Source organism: Pelodiscus sinensis, chromosome 1 (genome assembly GCF_049634645.1).
Source record: "Pelodiscus sinensis isolate JC-2024 chromosome 1, ASM4963464v1, whole genome shotgun sequence".
NCBI lineage: Eukaryota > Metazoa > Chordata > Testudines > Trionychidae > Pelodiscus > Pelodiscus sinensis.
The window spans coordinates 3,249,392-3,269,670 of record NC_134711.1 but is presented as its reverse complement, the minus strand read 5'-3'; the positions used below and the strand labels follow the sequence as shown (position 1 = coordinate 3,269,670).

Here is a 20,279-nt window from a genome sequence, read left to right as displayed (position 1 = left end):
GGTGGCCCTAGTCTGTCAGAAGCCGGGGTTGGGAGGAATCACTTGATTCCCTGCTCTGTTCATTCCCTCTGGGGCCTTGGCTAATGTCGGACACAGCATGGCCATTCTGTTCTCTCCTTAAATAGAAGCTGTTCCAAGTCTCTAATTTTTGTTGCCCTTTTTCTGAACCTTTTCCTATTCCAGTTTCTTTTGAGATGAGTAAACCATCTGCACGCAGTATTCCATTCATGGGCACACCCTAGGTTCCTACAGAGGCAACATATGGTCTGTTTCTTACTGGCTCCCAACATGGTTTGCTCTTTGTCCATGGCCACACGTGGTTCTCTGGGAACGTTCACTCTCCACAGTGACTCCAAGCTCTGCAGCGGTAACAGCTCTGTTAGCTCCTCCCCATTTTAAATGGATAGTCTGGAGTGTTTCCCAAGGTGCATTATCAAGTTTCATATCGATAAACACAGCGGCCATTGGGTTGCCCAGTCATCCCAGTTGGGATTAAACTACAAGAGGATCTCGCCAAGGAACTACCTTGAGCAACTGTCATGGGCAAATTTTGCCGTGTCACTCTTTACCCCTTTCTCCAGATCACTTATGAACAGGTTGAATGCGGTTGGTCCCAGTATGGACCCCTCTGGTTACTCTTCACCACTCTGAAAACACCATTTATTCCTAGCCTTTGTTTCCTGTCGTCTTACCCGTTACCAGCCCATGAGAGGACCTGTCCTCCTAGCCCGTTAGCTTCCTTTGCTTAAGAGCCGTTGGAGAGGAACTTTGTCAAAGGCTTTCTGGAAATCCAAGTGCGCTCTGTCCACTGCTTCCCCTTCACAGTTGTGCTATAAGGCCTGCACTTATAACACACTTCAGCTCTTAATTCTAATGTGGTGTGGCCCTGTCTTCACCCGTCACCAAAGTAGGAAGCTTGGCAGCTTGGCCTTTAAAGGGAGCATGCAGCCAAATTCCTAGACTCTCCTGTCACACTAGTGCTGAATGCAGGGCTGGTGGCTTTCCCTTGCTGAAAGCAGCGCGGCGGCTCCTTGGTGGTGGATGGCAAACTCCTCTCTCGCCGGCTGTCCCTGGACAAGCTGAGCGTCAGCTGCTTTTAAAAAGTCAAGTCTCCCTTTTTGACGGGAGCATTTCAAACGCTGCCAGATCTGCTAGGGGTTTGCGTGACTATTGAAATGCGTAATCCTGCATTTCTCACAACAAGCTTTGCAGGCTCCAGCTCCATGGGGCAGACGGAAGCTACACTGCTGCTGCACCCCACAGCTTTTAGTAAAGCAACCCCCGTCCGTGGCTGTGTCTACACTGGCGGCTTCTTGCGCAAGAACACATCCACGCTGCCATGTGCGCGCTGTGCTTTTGTGCAAGAGCATCCGTGCCAGTGTAGACTCTTGCGCAAGAAAGCTCTGATGGCCGTTTTAGCCATAGGGCTTTCTTGCCCAAGAAATCCCTGCTGAGCGTCCACACTGCCCTCTTGCGCAAGAGAGCTTATGCCTGGTAGAGTGTAGCTCTTGTGCAAGGAGCCCTCTTACCACACCGTACTGTAAAGTTCCTTGCACAGGAGCGGGCGGGCAGTGTGGACGCTCTGCGGATTCTTGCGCAAGAAGCCGCGAGTGTAGACATAGCCCATAGGTGCAGAGACAGGGAACGAAGACTAGGATGACTTGCTCCTGGAGGCTGGGTCGTCTCTGAAGATCGATGTCCGGTTGGCAGCCACTGGTGCCTAATCGGTTGGTAGAGCATAAGCCATTTCCAAGCGTGCACCTAACTCACTAATGCAACAGGAGAACTTGCACAAGGGGTTAGTTCTTACGGTCACTGAAATCTCACCCCGCGGGGGTTGCCATGTGGCTGCAGCTAGTCTGTTTGTACTCCCTAAAATACTGTCACCTGTGTCTGCTCACTGTGCTGTTAGCCACACCCCTCACTTCACCAACCTGCTTCTCCCTGGGCTGCTTCAACTGCCTGGGGTGTCGGATCGTGACAAGCCAGCCCCGAGAGTAGCGAATCTTGCCTCCGCCTGAACGGGGCCACCTGCCCGACTGCTGTGGCAAGTGTAAAGGGAAGTTACTGGAATTAACTTGTCCTCCCATCAGCGCTCAGGCCGTGTTTCCTGCGCTGCTGCAAACACCAACGTGTGGGCTGCCTGCTCTGGGCCCAGAACTTGTTTTCAGGGCTGGAGAGCTCTGAACACTTCCATCCCCACCGCAAGCTTGTTTATCGCCTGGTGTCAGGTGGGGGTGTGAAATCTCTCTGGGTGCAGGGGTTTGAAGTGAAGAGGCCTGTTTCTTAACCCCCCTCCCACTGGTGCACTTCTGCATCTCCCCCTCCTCCCCCCCCCCCAAAAAAAAATCAGGAGGGAGTAGTGGGCGTCCTTCATAGCCTGCAGCAATTGTATTCCCTATAGTGGTTTCTGCTTCATGCGTGTCCCCCGTGGGACGTGTCCTGTTTCTCCCTGCCCTGCAGTACCTCAAAGAGCAACTTCCACATGAAATCCTTCCACTTACCCTCCAGAGGGGGGTGCCCTCCTGGACTATACTTAAGGGCTACATCTAGACTGGCATGATTTTCCACAAATGCTTTGAACGGAAAAGTTTTTCAGTTCAAAGCATTTGCGGAAAAGAGCGTCTGGATTGACACGGACGCTTTTGCGCAAAAGCATTTTGAGGAAAAGCTCCCGTGGCCAATCTAGATTTTTTGCGGTTTTGCGCAAAAAAGCCCCGATTGCCATTTTAGCCATTGGGGCTTTTTTGCGCAAAACAATACCGTGTTGTCTACACTGGCCCTCTTGTGCAAAAGCATTTGCACAAGAGGGCTTTTGCCTGAACGGGAGCAGCATAGTATTTCTGCAAGAACACTGACAATCTTACATGAGATCGTCAGTGTTCTTGCGGAAATTCAAGCGGCCAGTGTAGACAGCTGGCAAATTTTTCCGCAAAAGCAACTGCTTTAGTGGAAAAACTTGCCAGTCTAGACACAGCCAAGGTGTAGGCTTCGGGCTTCATCACTGCTTAGCCTCCAGCGTGTCTAGGACCTCTTTAAATCCTGGACTGGGAGTGACATGATGGGGGAAGAGTCCAGGACGGCTGCGCCCTGCTGCTGTGGCAATCGAAGCCAGGACGGAGCTCAGCCGGGCCCTGCCTCACACAGGACTAGCGCAGTGACCGTTCCTGGGAGACGCTCCCTACGTCAGGAAAGGCAGGATCACTGAATTGCCCAGGGCAGGGGCAGAGTCAGGCCTCTTCTGGAAAACTGCAGCTGGACTCTGCGCTGCTCCCGGAGGGCTGGGGGAGTAACCTCTTCTCCGGGCAGTGGGCCTCGAAGAATTTCCCCTCACCCCTGGGTGTGCACTGTTGCAGGTGGGGCAGCCCCCCGGTGCCTGGGGTCAGAGCTCTGGCAGAAATGCCTGCTGGATCGCAGACTCCACCCCTGGTGCTGTGGGTCCCAGGCAAGAGGCTCAGCCCCCTGGAGCAAGTGAAAATCCAACAGCACCCGCTGCTCGATACCCTGCCTGCGTCCAGCCCTATAGCCAGGTCCAGAAGGGCTGGTGGGGAGGGATCATCCCCAGCCCTTCGCAAGCAGCATCAGCCTGGAACTCTGTGCTGCTAGAAGTGGGCCTCATCCTCCCTGACTGAACTGACCTCGTTATCGCCAGCCTCACTCGCGATTGGAACTCTTCTTATGCCTGCGTATTTATACCGGCCTCTGGAATTTCCACTACCTGCGTCTGACGAAGTGGGGGCTTTGCCCACGAGAGCTCATGCTCCAAGACATCTGTTAGGGTCTGTCTACGCTTGCACCCTCTTTCGAGAGAGGGATACAAACGAAGACATGGAAATGGCAACTGAAGCTGGGATTTAAGCATCCTGTGCTTCATTTGCATATTCGCGTTATGGCGCTGTTTCGAAATAACAGATGCGGTTTGAGAGAAAACCCTTCCCTTGAAATAACCCTTATTCCTCATACAATGAGGTTTACCAGTTATTGCGAGAAGGGTTTTCTCTCGAAATAACCGCGTCTTAACAGCATCTGTTGTTTTGAAATAGCGCCATAACGCAAATATGCAAATGAAACACGGGATATTTAAATCCCAGCTTCATTTGCAATTTCAAATGCCTTCATTTGCATCCCTCTCTCGAAAGAGGGTGCAAGTGTAGACATATGTTACTCTATAAGGAGCAACAAGACTTCTTATCGGTCCTGACAACATGGATGTCTCCTTTCTTCCCCCCTTCAAACTCTGGCTGTCAAAGCCGGTCCTGAAAGCTATTTGCACGAAGGGCGAGCTGTAGTAATTTATGTGGCAGGGCACTGGAGCGCTTAGGTAAAATCCTAGCCCAAGAGAGAGATGCATGAGCCTTTGAATTGTCTTATTTTATTAGTCAAATGTTATACAAAGTTCTCCTGTACACAACAGCTTTCGTTGCAGTCTGCTTTATTTAAAAAAAAAAAAAGTTACAAAACATCCTCTGGGTAGCTACTTCGAGGATTCCACCCGTGCTGCGTGACGGCTGCCGTGTCTCCTCAAAACACATTATTTTCTTTTTAGAATACCATAAATAGTTCCAGAATGCGCTCGTTCTGCTATGTACACGAGTTCCCTGTAGTGGAAAACTGAATTCCCCCTGGTTTGAAGGTACCATTGGAACACCAGGGAGAAAGGGGCGTAGTGTCGGGGGAGTGACCAGTCGCAGACCGGTGGAGAGGGAGCAGTAATCGCACGCTTGCGGCAAATGTACACAACCCCGCTGCTCACACCACATGCACGTTGTGTGTTATGTACAGAACTGCGCCTTTATACAAAGCGCTTGCTAAAATGGACTGTCGGCTCCTACTCTTCAAGTAAACTGATCCTGCCCTCTTGTTGCCAGAGCAGCTGCACTAACTTCAGAAAACAAATAATTTAAAACACTGTATACATGAAAACTGTTCGGTTCCTATGCCGCTAGAGCAGGGCGCGCCCGCTCTCTACTGAGGCGCACCGGCAATTCTTAACTGCTTGCTAAAAACTGGGGAAGCTACCCCCTCTGCCTTCTGCACCCAGAGCTTTATTCTGTAACAGCAGACCCCAGGCAAGTTACCTTCGCCTAAAATAGTCTAACAAAAGCTTCGGTCTTTGTCCCTGGAACCAGCGGAGCCGGGTGTGAGATTCATCACCTGCAACACAGGAAGTGTCAGATGGGTTTTAGTAGCCTGTCCGCCAAGGTGTTTAAACAGCCCTTGCGCCCTGCCCTCTGCTGGGTGACAGGCAGGGTGTTGCACAGATAAAGAAGGGTCAAGTGGCTGGAGGAAGAGCCAGGCAGCTGGCCAGCGTACGAACTACCCGCTCCTGGAGCCTGTTTCTTGCTACGGGGACCTTTCCCCAGAGACTTTGCTCTTTACTTCTCCCCTGGGCACAGGGCTCCCTCCTTTCAAACAAAGGTCTGTGCCCCACAGCTGCCTGCCCTGTCCCATCCCCCCTTCCCTTTGGCAGTGCAGCTTTTGCGTCTGCCTGGCCACCTTCCGCAGGGCTTCCGCGACTCCCCCTTGCCCCTCCTGCTGTTGCCCTGCGTAGGGCGGCTGAGCTGCAGGGCCAACCTGCCGCTCAAGGTGGATTTTCACGGGCCGGCCAAGCTGAGCCGTGCCACCAGCAAGCCAGGACTTTGGCTCAGCCGGGGCTGCTGGCCACTGTCGAAGGAGAAACTGCTCATATTCCCCACCTCCACTGGCTGGCTGAGCCGGAGGGGTGTCCTCTGCTGCCCCCGCATATCATTAACCCGCTACCCCCCCCCCTCGCCTCCTGGAAAGGCCAGGCAGGAACAACCTGCACGCTAAGGGCTTCTGCACACCGCAGGGTGCGCCAGGGCTGCCGGCTGGCCACGCCCCTCTCCAGCTCACGGTAGGTGGGGCTTTGTATGGGAGCGGCCGGTCTCTGCACGAGGCAGGGGCCTTGGGGTAAAGCTTGAGGGCGGCTGGAGGAAGGGACAGGAGACGCTGCAGCCCGGTGCTCCCAGTACGCTCCCGGGAGTGTTTTGCAGCACGAGGGCGCTTGGCTAACGCGAGACCTCGACTCAGACTAGCACAGCGGGGGAAGCTGTAGGCCGGCCCCCTCGGGACCTGACCGGTTCTGAACCAGGGCTGGGAACAACTAGTCGACTCTCCGATATGCAAATGCTCATCGGACAGTCGACACACTAGTCGACCAGTCGCTCCCCCCCCCACATTGCTGCCTCTCTCAAAAAGACGCCGCTCACAGCACAAGAGGGTGGAATCTGCGACTGCTTCCATCTCCCACTGGCCCCGTGCTCCCCGCAGGGCTGTCAGAGGTGGAGGCACCCTTATTGACTAATCGAATAGTCGATGCAAATTATCGACTATTCGATTAGCCGATTAATCAAAATTTAACATTCCTATTCCGAACCAGAGAATTTGCCAGACCACGGGAGGCCAATATGGTCTAGCAGCATCACTAACACTTCCCCTGCTTCCTGGGCTCGTAGAAGACGAGCGCAAAAGAACAGCACAGAACACTGAGCCAGGACTGGGGACTGCAAACAAACTTTATGGGACCGCGAGAAACTTGGCCACTCCCATGAAAAGTGGGCATCGGGCTAACTAAAACCATGCCGGATCATGGGTGTTGCCGGACCAGAGAGTTCTGGACTCGACAGGTTCAACCTATAGGCCCTGAGGGGTTACACGCCCGCCAACGCCGCCAGGAACAGCCGCGAGAAAGCTACCGAGGGCCTGATGTTTGGTAGCAAGTCTTTCCGACTTTTCCTCGTTCCCTTTATTAAACTGTCAGAGGAGGGAGGCGTGATCAGGGGCAGCGGCAGCAGGACAGCTAGGCAGGGACCACCCCAGTGGCAGGGTGGGAAGGAGTGGGAGTAGTGGCCAGGAATGGACGCAGGAGGAGGAGGGCGGGGAGAGGGGCGCGGGACAGGCAGGAAAGGCTCACTTCCTGCACCCTGCTGGTCCCTCGGCCAGCGCTGGAAGGCAGCCAGCTCTCCGGGAATACCCGGCTTGGCTCATTTTGCTGTATTGATGCTTGTGGGGCCTGAGCCCATGATGCAAAGGGCGGTAGCCCTCGGGAATCCCAGCTCCTGCATCTTGGCGATAACACACAAAGGGTTTCGCTAGGAAGGCAGCAGATGGAGCCCTTGAGCCGGCAAACGCCTGCAGGGACCCGGAGGAAGCTGGACAAGTACAAGCTATTTACCCCCCTTAAGGAACAGGCTAGTAATTGTAACCTCCAGCCTCCTGGCTCTGCCCACCCTGAGCACGGATCAATTCCCTCTCGCGGGAGACGGCTGGCACTGGATTTGCTGGCGCTGCATGTCTACAAGTCCTAGCCGGGTCCCTGGCCGGTAGAGGGGTTTGCAGCAGCCTGCCTCGGTTTCTCTTACCAATAGCTGCTGTGAAAGGGGGCCACCAGCTTTTGCACCGTCCCGGGGAAGTTATTTACATCGGTGACGAGTATCCCTTTGCTTTCAAAGACCTCGCGGCAGGTGCTGGGCTTCTCTGCAAACGGAAAAGCAGCCGTAAGAACACCCTGCGTGAATCAAACCCATTGGGTTTGCTGAGAGAAAACCGAGCATCACTCGGCACGGTCGATCGGCCGGCTCCTGGCTGCCTCCTGTCCGAGCGGAGCGGCTCGTCTGCACAAATTGACCCGTTCTGTGTTATTGGCTGCTTTGCAAATTTTGGCAGATTCCAGTTGAGCAGTCAATAAAAAAGATACAATATAAGAACAGACCAGCCTGGGTCAGACCAAGGGTCTATCTAGCCCAGTGTCCTGTCTGCTGACAGCGGCCAGTACCAGATGCCCCAGACAGAGGGAACAACAGGGAATCCTCACGTGATCCCTTTCCTGTTGCCCATTTCCAGACGAACAGAGGCTAGGGTCACCATTCCTATCCATCCTGGCTAATAGTCATTGATGGACCTAAGCTCCATGAATCTCTCTAGCTCTTTTTTGAACCCTGTTAAAGTCCTAGCCTTCACCACATCCCCTGGCAAGGAGTTCCACAGGTTGACTGCGCTGCGTGAAGAAAAACTTCCTTTTGTTTGTTTTAAGCCTGCTGCCTATTCATTTCATTTGGTGACCCCAGGGCTGTGTCTAGACTGGCCAGTTTTTCCGGAAAATCAACCGCTTTTCCGGAAAAACTTGCCAGCTGTTTACACTGGCCACTTGAATTTCCACAAAAGCACTGACGATCTCATGTAAGATTGTCAGTGTTCTTGCGGAAATACTGTGCTGCTCCCGTTCGGGCAAAAGTCCTTCTGCACAAAGCTTTTGCACAAAAGGGCCAGTGTAGACAGCTCAGATTTGTTTTCCGCAAAAAAGCCCCGATGGCGAAAATGGCGATTGGGGCTTTTTTGCGGAAAAGCGTGTCTAGATTGGCACGGACGCTTTTCCACAAAAAGTGCTTTTCCGGAAAAGCATCCTGCCAATCTAGACGCTCTGTGCCAAAAATGCTTTTAACGGAAAACGTTTCCGTTAAAAGCATTTCCGGAAAATCCTGCCAGTCTAGACGTAGCCCAGGTTCTTATATTGTAGGAATAAGTAAACACATTAACGCATTAAACAGCCTTGCAAAAGGGCCCCAACGTTTACCAAAGCAGACAGAAAATTCTCCTGCCCATCATTGTGATGAACGGCAATGAAATAATTCCCGTTTATCTGCTTGAGAAAAAAACCAAACGTACTTGCCCCGAGCCAGTGGAATGCTGGACACAGGTGCTCAGGAGGTGGGCGACCTGGATCGTATCCTGCGCTGTGTGACACTGCTCTATGCTTCGGCGTCTCCAAAGGCCGCTTAACGCTATCCCTGCTTAAGGCTGTTCTATGCTGTAATTCCTTCAACGCTTGTAAGGCCCAAAGCGGTGATCTAGGGTCTCGCAATTAGCCAGGCCTTTTTCACGGCTCCTCCTGTTTTCTACCCTCCTCCACTGGTCGGTGGCACAAGAAAAGACTCCTCCGTGCAAAGCTCACAGAGCACATGACGAGTCTGGGTGCAGGCTGGCGAGGCAGGGAAGCATTAGCACTAGGGATGTACAAGGTTAACCGGTAGGGGCTGGAACAGCTCCTTGCCTGCCCTGGGGGGGGGTTGCTCCAGCCCTGTGGGGCCCACTGGAGCAGACCCTGTCTGTGGCGAGCCCGGCTGCCCTCTGTCCACCACAGATTACACGCTGGCATCCCGGGCTGACGTCCCGCGCCCAGGGACGCTCTGCTGTGAGCACTGCAGGATAAAGCTTGTTTGGCGTAGTTGGTGCGGCGGCCTCCCTGCGCTCGGTGCTGTACAATCTTAAACCAGACCGTCCCTGACGCTTATTTAAGCTTTATCCTGCAGAGCTTGCGGCGCGTAGAGCCTCTGGGATTGTGAGCGGTTCCTCGGTTACATTTTCAATCGCATTTTCACACTCCACATCCTCCCATCATCACCCTTCTTCAAACAGACGCACAAATCATGCTGCTTTTCAGTAAAACAGCCGGACGGTAACAAAACGGGGACTCCAGGAGGTCTGTGCTTCTACGCTAGAGACGCATCCCCCTTATCAAGAGGATGCTCCGGGTACTTGCGTATAAACTTTGAGTTGACGAGGACTCAACTCTCCTTTACTCGCAATGTCAAAATCTGTTTGGCATCGACAGGGAGTGTTCACAGAATCCAGATCGCTGGGTAATGGGATGTTCCTGCTGTGGTTACCCTTTTCTCATGCTCAGGATGTTAACTAGCCATTAATTTTCTAGTCAAGTAGCCAGCGGGGGCTCTTGTGTATTTCAAAGTTGGAACGTCGCGTGGGCGCTTCTGCTTCGAAAGGCACAAGAGCCCTCACGGGGAACTCTCGTACATTTCAAACCTGGCATGCTGCATGGAATCCGGGGGTCAGCTGGGGACGCCCCAGCTGATCCTGGGCTCCGTGTGGTGCTGCCGCTTTTAAGTACCCCCCTTTTTCTCCCCCCCCCCCGCTTGCTGCCTCTATTTGATAGAGGCAGCAAAGGGGAGAGGGGAAAGACTAGTCGACTATCCTGTTGACTATCTGATAAGCATTTGCTTATCGGACAGTCGACTAGTCCTTTACGTCTCTCTCTCAGGCCTGCGCTTTGTGAGATGCCAAACAATTTGAGGGCCGGGACCGTCAGGTTTAAGGTTGTACAGCACCGAGCGCAGGGAGGCCGCCATGCCGACTACGCCCCAGGAGGCTACCGCAGAGCGAACCATTAGCGATGTCCTGAGCTGAGCTCTTACCTGCGAGGTACACGGCAAACCTAGCGCTGACATGCTGAACCTGCAAGTTCAACAAGCACTTGAGATGTTCGGACTTGGTGCCCGATTTGGAGTCGCACTGGTGGTAGTGAAGGACATCGATGGTATTCGCTTCCTGGCCCGATTTCAGGATCAAGTTCTTCTTGTGGGCTGCAGGATTCACCCTGTTGGCAAAGAGCAAGTTCTACCCAGTGAGCCACAGTGCCAGTTACAAATTCCAGACAGAGTAATCGTGGGCATTTCAGGCCTTTGTTCTAGACCATGCATTCCCAAACTGGCGAGGCGTGAAGAAATTCCAGGGCGGGGGAGGAGTGCAAGGTGACCCAGCCCCCACCCCATCAAGTTTTGCTGCCCCGGTCACTTCCTTTTTTTTTTTTTTTCTCAACAAATTTTGCTGCTATTTTTGGGGGGGGAGGGGCGTGAGGGTTTCTAAAAAATCAAAAAGGGGGCGTGATGCCGAAAAGTTTGGGAGTCACTGTTCTAGATGCTCATTCTTTTCCCTGGGACCTTCCTCCCTATAGGTCTGTATGCTTTTTAACCGGAGCCAAAGAAACAACATCTGACCACTGCTCAAGAGATCTCAGGGTGGCTTGTTATTGTCAGCAGAGGCCATGTTTTCTCTCTATGGAAGATCGATGTGGCCGTGATCGATCTTCTGGAGTTCGATTTAGCATGCCTAGTTAAGACCCACTAAATTGAACTCAGAGGGCACCCCTGCAGGTGGCCAGTACTCCTGCTTCTGCGAGCAGTGTTTGTTTTCATTAGCCTCCCACTGAGAGGACGCCACCAAGCTTGGTTTAAGGTAAGCCAACTCCGACTACATATTCTAAGTAGCTGGAGCTGCATACCTTATGCAGTGCTGTTGGGTCTAGCTGGCGTGAGGTCTCGTGTTACCAACACGGTAGCAGTTCTTGAGAAGGGCTGCTTTGGTCTACGTCTAGGTCTACACTAAAGGGGAAGGTTGAATTAAGATCTGCAATTCCAGCTACGTTAATTATGTAGCTGAAGTCGATGTACCTTAATTCATATTTCCCTGCTGTCCCCACAGTGGGAAGTCAATGGGAGCAAACATACCCTTCGGCTTCCCTTGCTCCTCACAGGAGCAGGGGTACCAGCTGCCAATGGAGGCAACCTCTGAATTTGATTTAGGGGGTCTTAACTAGACCTGCTAAATCAAACTCAGGAAGATTGATCACAGCAGCATTTTTTCTTTCCTGGAATGAAGACATGGTTCTGTCGATGTAGCTAACACCGACAGAGAGGCCTGGGAGTGCGAAACATTGTGCAGAATCTTTGGTAGATTCTGCAGAAGAGCCTGTGTAGAGCATGTCCGCCCCACAGCAGTGAGTCTCAGAGCCCCAACGGCACCAAAAATAGCAGCACAGATCAGTGGTGGGCAACCTGCAACCCACAGGCTGCATGCAGCTCATCCGGGTAAGAGACTAGCGAGCCCCCAGACAGGTTGTTTACCTTGTGTCCACAGGTACGGCCGCCCACATCTCCCATTGGCCTGGAACAGCAAACTGCACACTGCCCACAACTGGCATAGATTCTCCCACTACGGCTACAGCCAGGCTCGGAAACCCACCTGGTCCGAGCGAGAGCATCCATACGACTACGTTTAGTGCGGGAGCGGGAGTTCGAGTCTGTAACCCCAGGCTCTCAGACTCTCTGCCGTGGCTTTTGTTGTTGTTGTTGGTTTTTAATCACTATTTACTTTTCACTAGTTTTCCTTTCAGTACTGCTCTCTGCTCGGGCAGTGCCAACTGACGGCTCAGTTGTCACTGCTGAGTCTAGTAAGTTCCACTTTCTGGTCCATTCCCTCGCTGGGGAAGAAAACAGCAGGGGAATGTTCAAATCCACACAAAGTCTTTTCCTTTGAAAGCTGTCAGGGCAGCAATACTATTATATGGACTCTGTACACAGAAACCAACCCTTAACACGTCGGTTCTTACAAGTCGCTGACAGAGATGGGGAGATGGGGACTGTGTCTACACTGGCCACTTATTCCAGAAAATCAGCCGCTTTTCTGGAATAACTTGCCAGCTGTCTACACTGGCCCCTTGAATTTCCGGAAAAGCACTGACGCTCTCATGTAAAATCATCAGTGCTTTTCCGGAGAAACTATGCTGTTCCCGTTCGGGCAAAAGTCCTTTTCCGGAAAACTGTTCACTCAAGTCCCCTCCTTGTTCGTGTGAGTCTTTCACACCCCAATGGGGGGAGAATAATGCCACAAATATTAGCCAGGGAACTCGGTGGCCAGGGCAGGGACCACAAAGCACTTTCAACTCCATTTTTAAAATTGCCGAGATTTCAGGTTGACTTCCCTTTAACCTCAGTTTGTGTACAACTCTGCCTTTCCAAAGCTCACTCGAAGCCCAATTGGACTAGACAGTTTAAAAGAAATACTGTCAAGTCCATTTTATCGGAAACTGCTCAATGGAAAGTTGTACACGAATCATTTCCTTTTTCCTATCCAGTGGAAAAACCACAACCTGCTCCCAACGCTGAAGTCAATAAATCAAACAGTAAGGGATTGCAACGGCAGTTTTGCTCAGTAAGGACTTCAGCATCTGGCCTCATGCCAGCAACTCCGGTGCAGCATGAGTTGCTTTTTAATGGCCTAGACAACAGCCCTTTGTTTTCAGTGGAGCTGCAGTTTGCACATGTAACTGACTGAATGAGGCAGGTGTCCCATGGAAAGATAGTATGTGATCATTCAATTAAACACTTCTCTGCATAAGCATGTGGCAAATGAATTAAGGTTGCATCTACACATAAGAACGGCCAGACTGGGTCAGACCAAAGGTGCATCTAGGCAAGTGTCCTGTCTGCCCACAGTGACCAACGCCAGGTGCCCCAAAAGGAGTGAACAGAACAAGGAATCCTCACATGATCCCTCTCCTGTCATCCACCTCCAGAGGCCAGGCACACCATTCCTGCCCATCCTGGCTAATAGCCATTGATGTACCTAACCTTCATGAATCTATCTAGCTCTTTTTTGAACCCTGTTGAAGTCCTAGTCTTCAATCACATCCTCTGGCAAGGAGTTCCACAGGTTGACTGGAGGCTGAGTGAAGAAAAACTTCCTACACTGCATCTGTAGGGCGAAATAAGAGACGCAATTTGAGCTACACACATTGCGTATCTTATTTCAACCAAATTTCGAAATAAAGCGCTATTCCGAAATGTCCCTTAACCCTCATGGAACGAGGGTTACAGGGACGCCAGCAGTGCATGCCCGTGATTTCAAAATCTATTTAGAAATAACGGATGCGTTTAAAGACGCGGAATCATTATTTCGGGATACTTCTGGTTCCCCGAAAGAGCACGCTGTCTAGACGTAGCCTGATTCTGTCTTTTTCTAATTCCGGAGCATTTGACTTTGCAAGCAGCAGCTCTTTTCCTCCCATTGTGTGTAATATTATGTATGGTTTCACACAATGAGGCCTCTTCCCAGATTCCCCACTGGCAGCAGATGAAAGACGCGTTCCGGAGACGAGGAGAAGACAGGGCGATCTACTCAGGGTTCTGCTAACGAGTTGTCTGTCATCAAGCCCCACGTCGCACAACAAACCAGCAGCACAACCCAAGAGCAGCAAACCATAAAGGGGACATCAACGCGAGCGCTGCCGCTTTGGGTGTATGCTGAGCTTATAACAGACGATTTTTTAATTTCTACTTGATTTACAGTCTGGTTTTAAAATCTTACTTATAAACGTCCTGGAGCAGGGCCTTGTCGAACAAAACATTGCTCACGGAAACAAGACGCACCATGAGCAGAACGTATAACTCTCGGCTCATCCCAGTAAAGGACCAAGACAAAATGTCCGATGCTTATTTGTATCTGCAACGGCAAAACCGATCTGCGGATATCCATATCCGTAACTGAGGCTCCCCATGGATTCAAAGCAGACATCCTTCTCGGTCCAAACCGGACTCAATGAAGACTGCGATGACAGGGTGTATTACTTAAACACAGCTACTAAAAGGTACAAAGAAGGGCTGGAAGCTAAATGAATCAGATTGGGGCCCGGTCTACCAGGTGCTACCGTGCGGACTCTGGGGGTGTAATTCTAGAACACTCTGACATGTTGTGCTCAGACTTCTCCATAGATCCCGCTGGCGTGGTCTTAATTGATGCATTATGCAATCTTTTTTGAATTAGAGCTGTCAAGACAAATGAGGAAGCTTGTAGTTCATGCCGGCAGGGTCTACAAGTGCAACCTGTTAGAGCAGTATTTCTTAAACTTTTTAAGACTGAGGAACACCAAACAATAATTTTTTTTTAAATGAGGAACACCAGGGGTTTTTTTGTTGAGAAAAAAAAAGGGTTGGGGGGGGAGTTATTGAGAGGAAAAAAAGGTTGCCTGCCCCTCAGCCATTTTGAACTCTGTTGTTCTCCGCGGCACACCCCCAACTGCCTCATGGCACACCGGTGTGCCACGAAACACACTTTAAGAAACACTGTGTTAGGGTGCTCTAGAAATCACACCCCTGTAGTCCGCATCGCAGCAGTGTTGTCATTACTTTAGAATCTTAAAGTAAGGGATCTCAGGGCAGGTAGAACCCAGTGTGGCTACAAAATTTGTTTCCATAGATGAGGATCCCCGCGAATATAGAGCAGATCTCCACAAATCTGCAGGGATCTCGATACAAAATGTGCATCAGTATCAGCAAAAGGGAGCCGCGGATATCCAGAGCCGCACTTGTGGCTATAAAGCAGATATCCATGGATTTGCAAGGCTCTAATGGCAGAGTGAGTACTGGCTAGATCAGTGTTTCTCCACTAGTGGTACGGGTGCCCTTAGGCGTACGTGAGCAAAGTCTGGGGCGGTACGTCAACACAACTGAAATTTGGAGAAAACTGAATTTCTGTTTTACAGCACTTGATTATTTTTGTACTTTTTATGCCCCAAAATTTCATTGCCTACCCAGCTACAAGTAAGTTGTTTAAACAAATGTGTTGCAATGGTAGAAAAAAATGTTGTGTGTCTGAAAACTAGGTACTAGGGAGATATATATATATATACACACACACACATATTTTGGAAAAGGGGTACTTTATAAAAAAAAAGGTTGAGAAATACTGGTCTAGATCACCCTGACGCATATTTAACTTGCTCTTAAATATCTCCACAGATGGAGATTCCACAACCTCCCTGGACAATTTATTCCAGTGTTTCACCACCCTGACAGTTAGAAACTTTTTCCTAATGTCCAACCTAAACCTCCCTTGCTGCAGTTTAAGCCCATTGCTTCTTGTCCTATCCGCCAAAGTTAAGGAGAACAATTTATAGTACAAACTTTGTTATTTGGCATTCATAGGGAACGGGAGTTGCCGGTTAATCTAATGTGCTGTTATTTGAACTTTTACACCAATGGTCCATGAATTTTTCACCGTACGCTCGCCATAGTTGCAGGATGGGTAGGATAATATCCAATAATGGTATCGGGGCAGAAGCACGCCATAAACAAACTTTACTGCCACAAGTTTACAAACCGTTCTGCAACCGTTGGAAAATGTTGAAAAATGATGTCGGATGGCTATCGGAATGTTTCCAATTAACTGAAGGAGGAATGGTATTGCTCTATGACAGACGTTGGTTAACTGAGTTTTCTGGATATTAAAATGCTGGATAACACAGCTTGTACTGTACTTCTCAGTTCCTTGTACCAGCCTTTTATGTACTTGAAAACTATTATCATGTCCTCTCTGTCTTCTCTTTTCCAGACTAAACAAACCCAATGGCTGTGTCTAGACTGCATCCCTTTTCCGTAAAAGGGATGCAAATGAGACACATCGCAATTGCAAATGAAGTGGGGATTTAAATCCCCCCACTTCATTTGCATAAACATGGCTGCCGCGTTTTTCCGGCTCGGAACTTTGCCGGAAAAAAGCACCAGTCTAGACGCAGATCTTTCGGAAAATAAAGCCTTTTCCGAAAGATCCCTTATTCCTTATTTTAAGAGGAATAAGGGATCTTTTGGAAAAGGCTTTATTTTCCGAAAGTTCCACGTCTAGACTGATGCTTTTTTCCAGCAAAGCTCCGAGCCGGCAAAAAGTGGCAGCCATGTTTATGCAAATGAAGCAGGGGGGATTTAAATCCCCACTTTATTTGCAATTGCGATGTGTCTAATTTGCATCCCTTTTACAGAAATGGGATGCAGTCTAGACACAGCCAATATGTTCAATCTTCCCTCATAGGTCATGTTTTCTAGACCCTTAACCATTTCTGTTACCCTTCTCCAATTTGTCCCCATCTTTCCTGAAATGTGGTACCCCCAACGGGACACAATATTGCACTTGAGGCCTAATCAGTCCAGAGTAGAGCAGAATGACTTCTCGTGTCTTGCTCACAACACTCCTAATACATCCCAAAATGATGCAAAAAAAGCAAACAGTCCCCCACTGTTGACTCCTATGTATCTAACCCCTAGATCGCCTTCTGCAGGACTCCTTTCTAGACAATCCCTTCCCATTCTGAATGTGTGAAACGGATTGTTCCTTCCTAAGCGGAGCACTTCACATTTTTGTCCTTATTGAATTTCATCCTATTTACCTCAGACCATTTCTCCAGTTTGTCCAGATCATTCTGAATTTCAATCCTATCCTCCAAAGCAACTCCTCCCAGCTTGGTATCATCTGCAAACTTTACAAGTGTGCTCTCTTTGCTATTATTTAATGATGGAGAAAAATACTAACCAGAACTGGAGCCAGAACTAATTCCTCCCTGCAGGACCCTTCGTGATCTGTCTTTCCATCTTGACTGAGAACCACTGATAACAACTCTCTGGGAATGGTTTTCCAAACAGTTCATCACCCATGTTATAGTAACCCCATCTAAGTTGTATTTCCCTAGTTTATAAATGAGAAGTTCATGCGAGACTGTATCAAAAGTCTTACTAAAGTCTAGAACTACCACAACTACTGCGTTCCCCCTATCCACAAGGCTTGCTACTTTGTGAAAGAAAACTGTCAGGGGATTTGACATGGTTTGTGCTTGACAAATCCCTGCTGTTACCTTGTGTCTTCTTTTAGTTTTTTACTTTCTTTGTAATGCAGCAGCCATTTCCACCTTCCGTAACTGTTCAGCTTTTCCAACGTTTTAGCAATTTCCTTCAGCTGACCTGCGGGAATGGAACATTTCAGGATGGAGTCAGACTCAAGTCGGGTCCGGCAAACCAGAAGTCTAAGCATTGCTGCCTCCAAGCGGTGCATTCTCATGTTCTTAATGAGCAAGCTGAAGGCCAAAAAGCTGAGCTGGGTTTTGCACTATTTTCAGGGGTTATCAAAACAGATGCATCTTTCACTTCCAGTTCACCAGTGAATCCAGAGAAGGTTGGTATCAGCCAAAAGATGTTACTAACCACTGTCGTTTGGCCTATGGGAAATCAATGAGTGGGAATCTCCACCTAGTTTCTAGCAAACGGAGGTTCACACCACAAAACGCTACCCTGTCATCGGCGTGAGCTGACGTACATCGGTCTCCCCTGCAGGACCATGGACATTGCACTACCTTATTAGCCTGAGGGATGATCTTTTGTTGCCAGGGTTAAGGAAAGCCCATTTTGTGGGCAGAGGGAAGTCAAACAGATGCCTTTTGCAAGCCTTACGTTCAGTAACTAGAATGAAAAAACCTCTAGCAACTTGTCTCTTCCTCAGGAAAATGCTCCATCCTAATTGACTTTGGGACTATCAGCAGTAACTTCTGCACCTAACAATGCCCAGGCCTTCCAGAGCCATAAAACGCCCTAGATAGCGCACAGGCTTCCAATGACTGATTACAGTGCCGTAACGACCACCCTCCTGCATCAAAGAAGAGCGATTTTCATGCGTATAAGGGCTGTGGGCGCAATTAGACTCACCTAACGTTACCGTTTCCAACACTTCGTCATCAGAGACCACAAACCCCCCCATGCGAAACAGCTCCTGGTACGTCTGATCCGTTACGTCCTCGGGGCTGTCCACTCCGGCAAACGTTACGTTTGGACAGTGCTTTAATCTCAGCAGGGAAGGGATCTGTTAAAGGCAAAAGCATTCCTCGGGTACAGCACGCAGCTTTTCACCCGTTAGACTTCTCACCACATCGCCACGTTCTTTCTTCTTCCAGGAGATCCTGTGTCCCTGCTGGTACCTTGGGGAAGCTGCCCATGTCCTCCTGTTTTCTGCATCCCACCCCCCAGTCTCCACAGCACAGCGCCTCCAAGGACTCAGTGATCCCTGGTGCAGTGAGGAGGTATTTCCCACTCCTAGTGGCAGGGCTGAGGACACCACCCTGTTCCCAGAGTGCTGGCGGCTTCTGGCAGCAATTCAAGGACGATGGGTTTGTCTCCACTGCACGCTAAGCCCAGGTTCTGACTCGGGTCTGAGCCCAAGACCTTTTGCCCACAGACACAAGCCAGTCGGGAGTCTGATGCAGGCCAGAACTCAGGACCCTGTCCTAGGGCCCTGCTAAGGGCATGGGCCCACATCTTGCTGTGACTCAGTCCAGGTTCTATCATCTTGCAGAGTGGATGCAGGCCAAGGCACAGACTGGAGTCAGACAGTCAGCTCGGTCCTGGGACCCGGGGCCAGCCCTTTTCAACACAGGTTTGCAATGCAGGGTGGAGGCCTAAGCAAGGCCTTGGGAACAGTGAGCCCACAGTCCTGGGCCTAGCGTGCTGTGTAGACACGAGAGCAGGCAGAGTGATCAAAACCGGCTCATGGGCTACAGTGAACTCGAGTGCGTCTGGAAAGACGCAGGTTACAAAGGGCTGAGACGCACAGAACCCGGGGGCTGGAAGAGACCTCAGGAGTCCCCAAATGCAGCCCCCTGCCCAAGGCAGGACCAACCCCAACTCAATCATCCCAGCCAGGGCTTGGTCAAGCCGAGACTTAAAAACCTCTAGGGATGGAGATTCCACCCCCTCCCTAGGGAACCCATCCCAGGGCTTCCCCACCCATCTAGTGAAATAGTTTTTCCTAATATCCAACCTAGACCTCCCCCACTGCAACTTGAGCCCATTGCTCCTTGTTCTGCCGTCTGCCACCCCTGACATCAGCCTCTCTCCATCCTCTTTGGAACCCCCTTCAGGGAGTTGAAGGCTGCTATCAAATCCCCCCTCACTCTTCACTTCTGTAGAGTAAGTCCAACTCCCTCAGCCTCTTCTTGTGAGTCATGTGCTCCAGCCCCCTAAGCATTTTTGTTGCCCTCTGCTGAACTTTCTCCAAATGCATCCACATCCTTGCTGTAATGGGGGCCCCAGAATTGGATGCTACTCCAGATGTGGCCGCACCAGTGCTGACTAAAGAGGAATAATCACTTTCCTAGGTCGGCTGGCAGTGCTTCTAATAATGCACCCCAATATGTCGCTAGCTAGAGCTACGGACAGGAAGGGTGTTTTGATAAATACTCTCTGGTCATGTGTTAGTTTCCAAGTGTAGACTGGTTTGCTGTGCAGCTCTGGAAAAGCTAACCTTGCTTAAACAAGGCAGCCCAGACAGCCTGGTGCCCTGCCTGCTCTGGAATGGCTTCTGAGGTCGCCAGCTAGTCTGAGCTCGAACGTGGAACAATGGCCGTGAAAGAAACGGGCTCTTTGCTCCTGGGTGTTTTTACAACTCCTTCCCCATGCACACGGCATAAGGATTAGGTTAGCTTTAAATGGCAACAGCCACAGGGATGCCATTACAGCTGAAACCCTGGCCAGGCGTCTCATTTGGAACCTATTTAACAACAGGGCGTGGCAGTCAGCAACGGTGTTTCCAGTTTTGGCACAAGAAAGGTGCTTCTGCACCTACCTTGTGAATATGCACAGAGATGTCCTCGTTTCTAATAATCACAAGCAGTCGGTCTGTCTCTGGGTGTTGTGTTTTACAGAAATTCAGAGGCTCGATTTCCGTGTGGCCGCCCTTCTTCAGTAAACTCTGAAACACAAAGACGTCATTGGAACAAAGTCAGTGTTTGGATGGCCAGCGCTTTAACAAAACAGGCTCTTAATACGATTCCCAGCTGAGTACGAATGTGATGATTTATCTGCACCTGGCGATTT

General features: G+C 50.4%; 1 protein-coding gene across 2 annotated transcripts in view; it reads right to left on the bottom strand.

Moving 5' to 3' along the window:
* Positions 1 to 4,352: 4,352 nt before the first annotated feature.
* Positions 4,353 to 20,279, bottom strand: part of TASOR2 (transcription activation suppressor family member 2) — a 90,096-nt gene continuing 74,169 nt past the window's right edge. For both annotated transcript variants that reach the window (XM_075925098.1, XM_025183209.2), the window contains exons 19-24: positions 20,029 to 20,154; positions 18,117 to 18,270; positions 17,273 to 17,378; positions 10,230 to 10,411; positions 7,383 to 7,497; positions 4,353 to 5,154 (exon numbers count right to left, since the gene is read on the bottom strand). In XM_075925098.1, the coding sequence (XP_075781213.1) occupies positions 5,151 to 5,154; positions 7,383 to 7,497; positions 10,230 to 10,411; positions 17,273 to 17,378; positions 18,117 to 18,270; positions 20,029 to 20,154 (687 nt within the window). In that variant the 3' untranslated portion in view covers positions 4,353 to 5,150. The remainder of the gene's footprint in view (positions 5,155 to 7,382; positions 7,498 to 10,229; positions 10,412 to 17,272; positions 17,379 to 18,116; positions 18,271 to 20,028; positions 20,155 to 20,279) is intronic.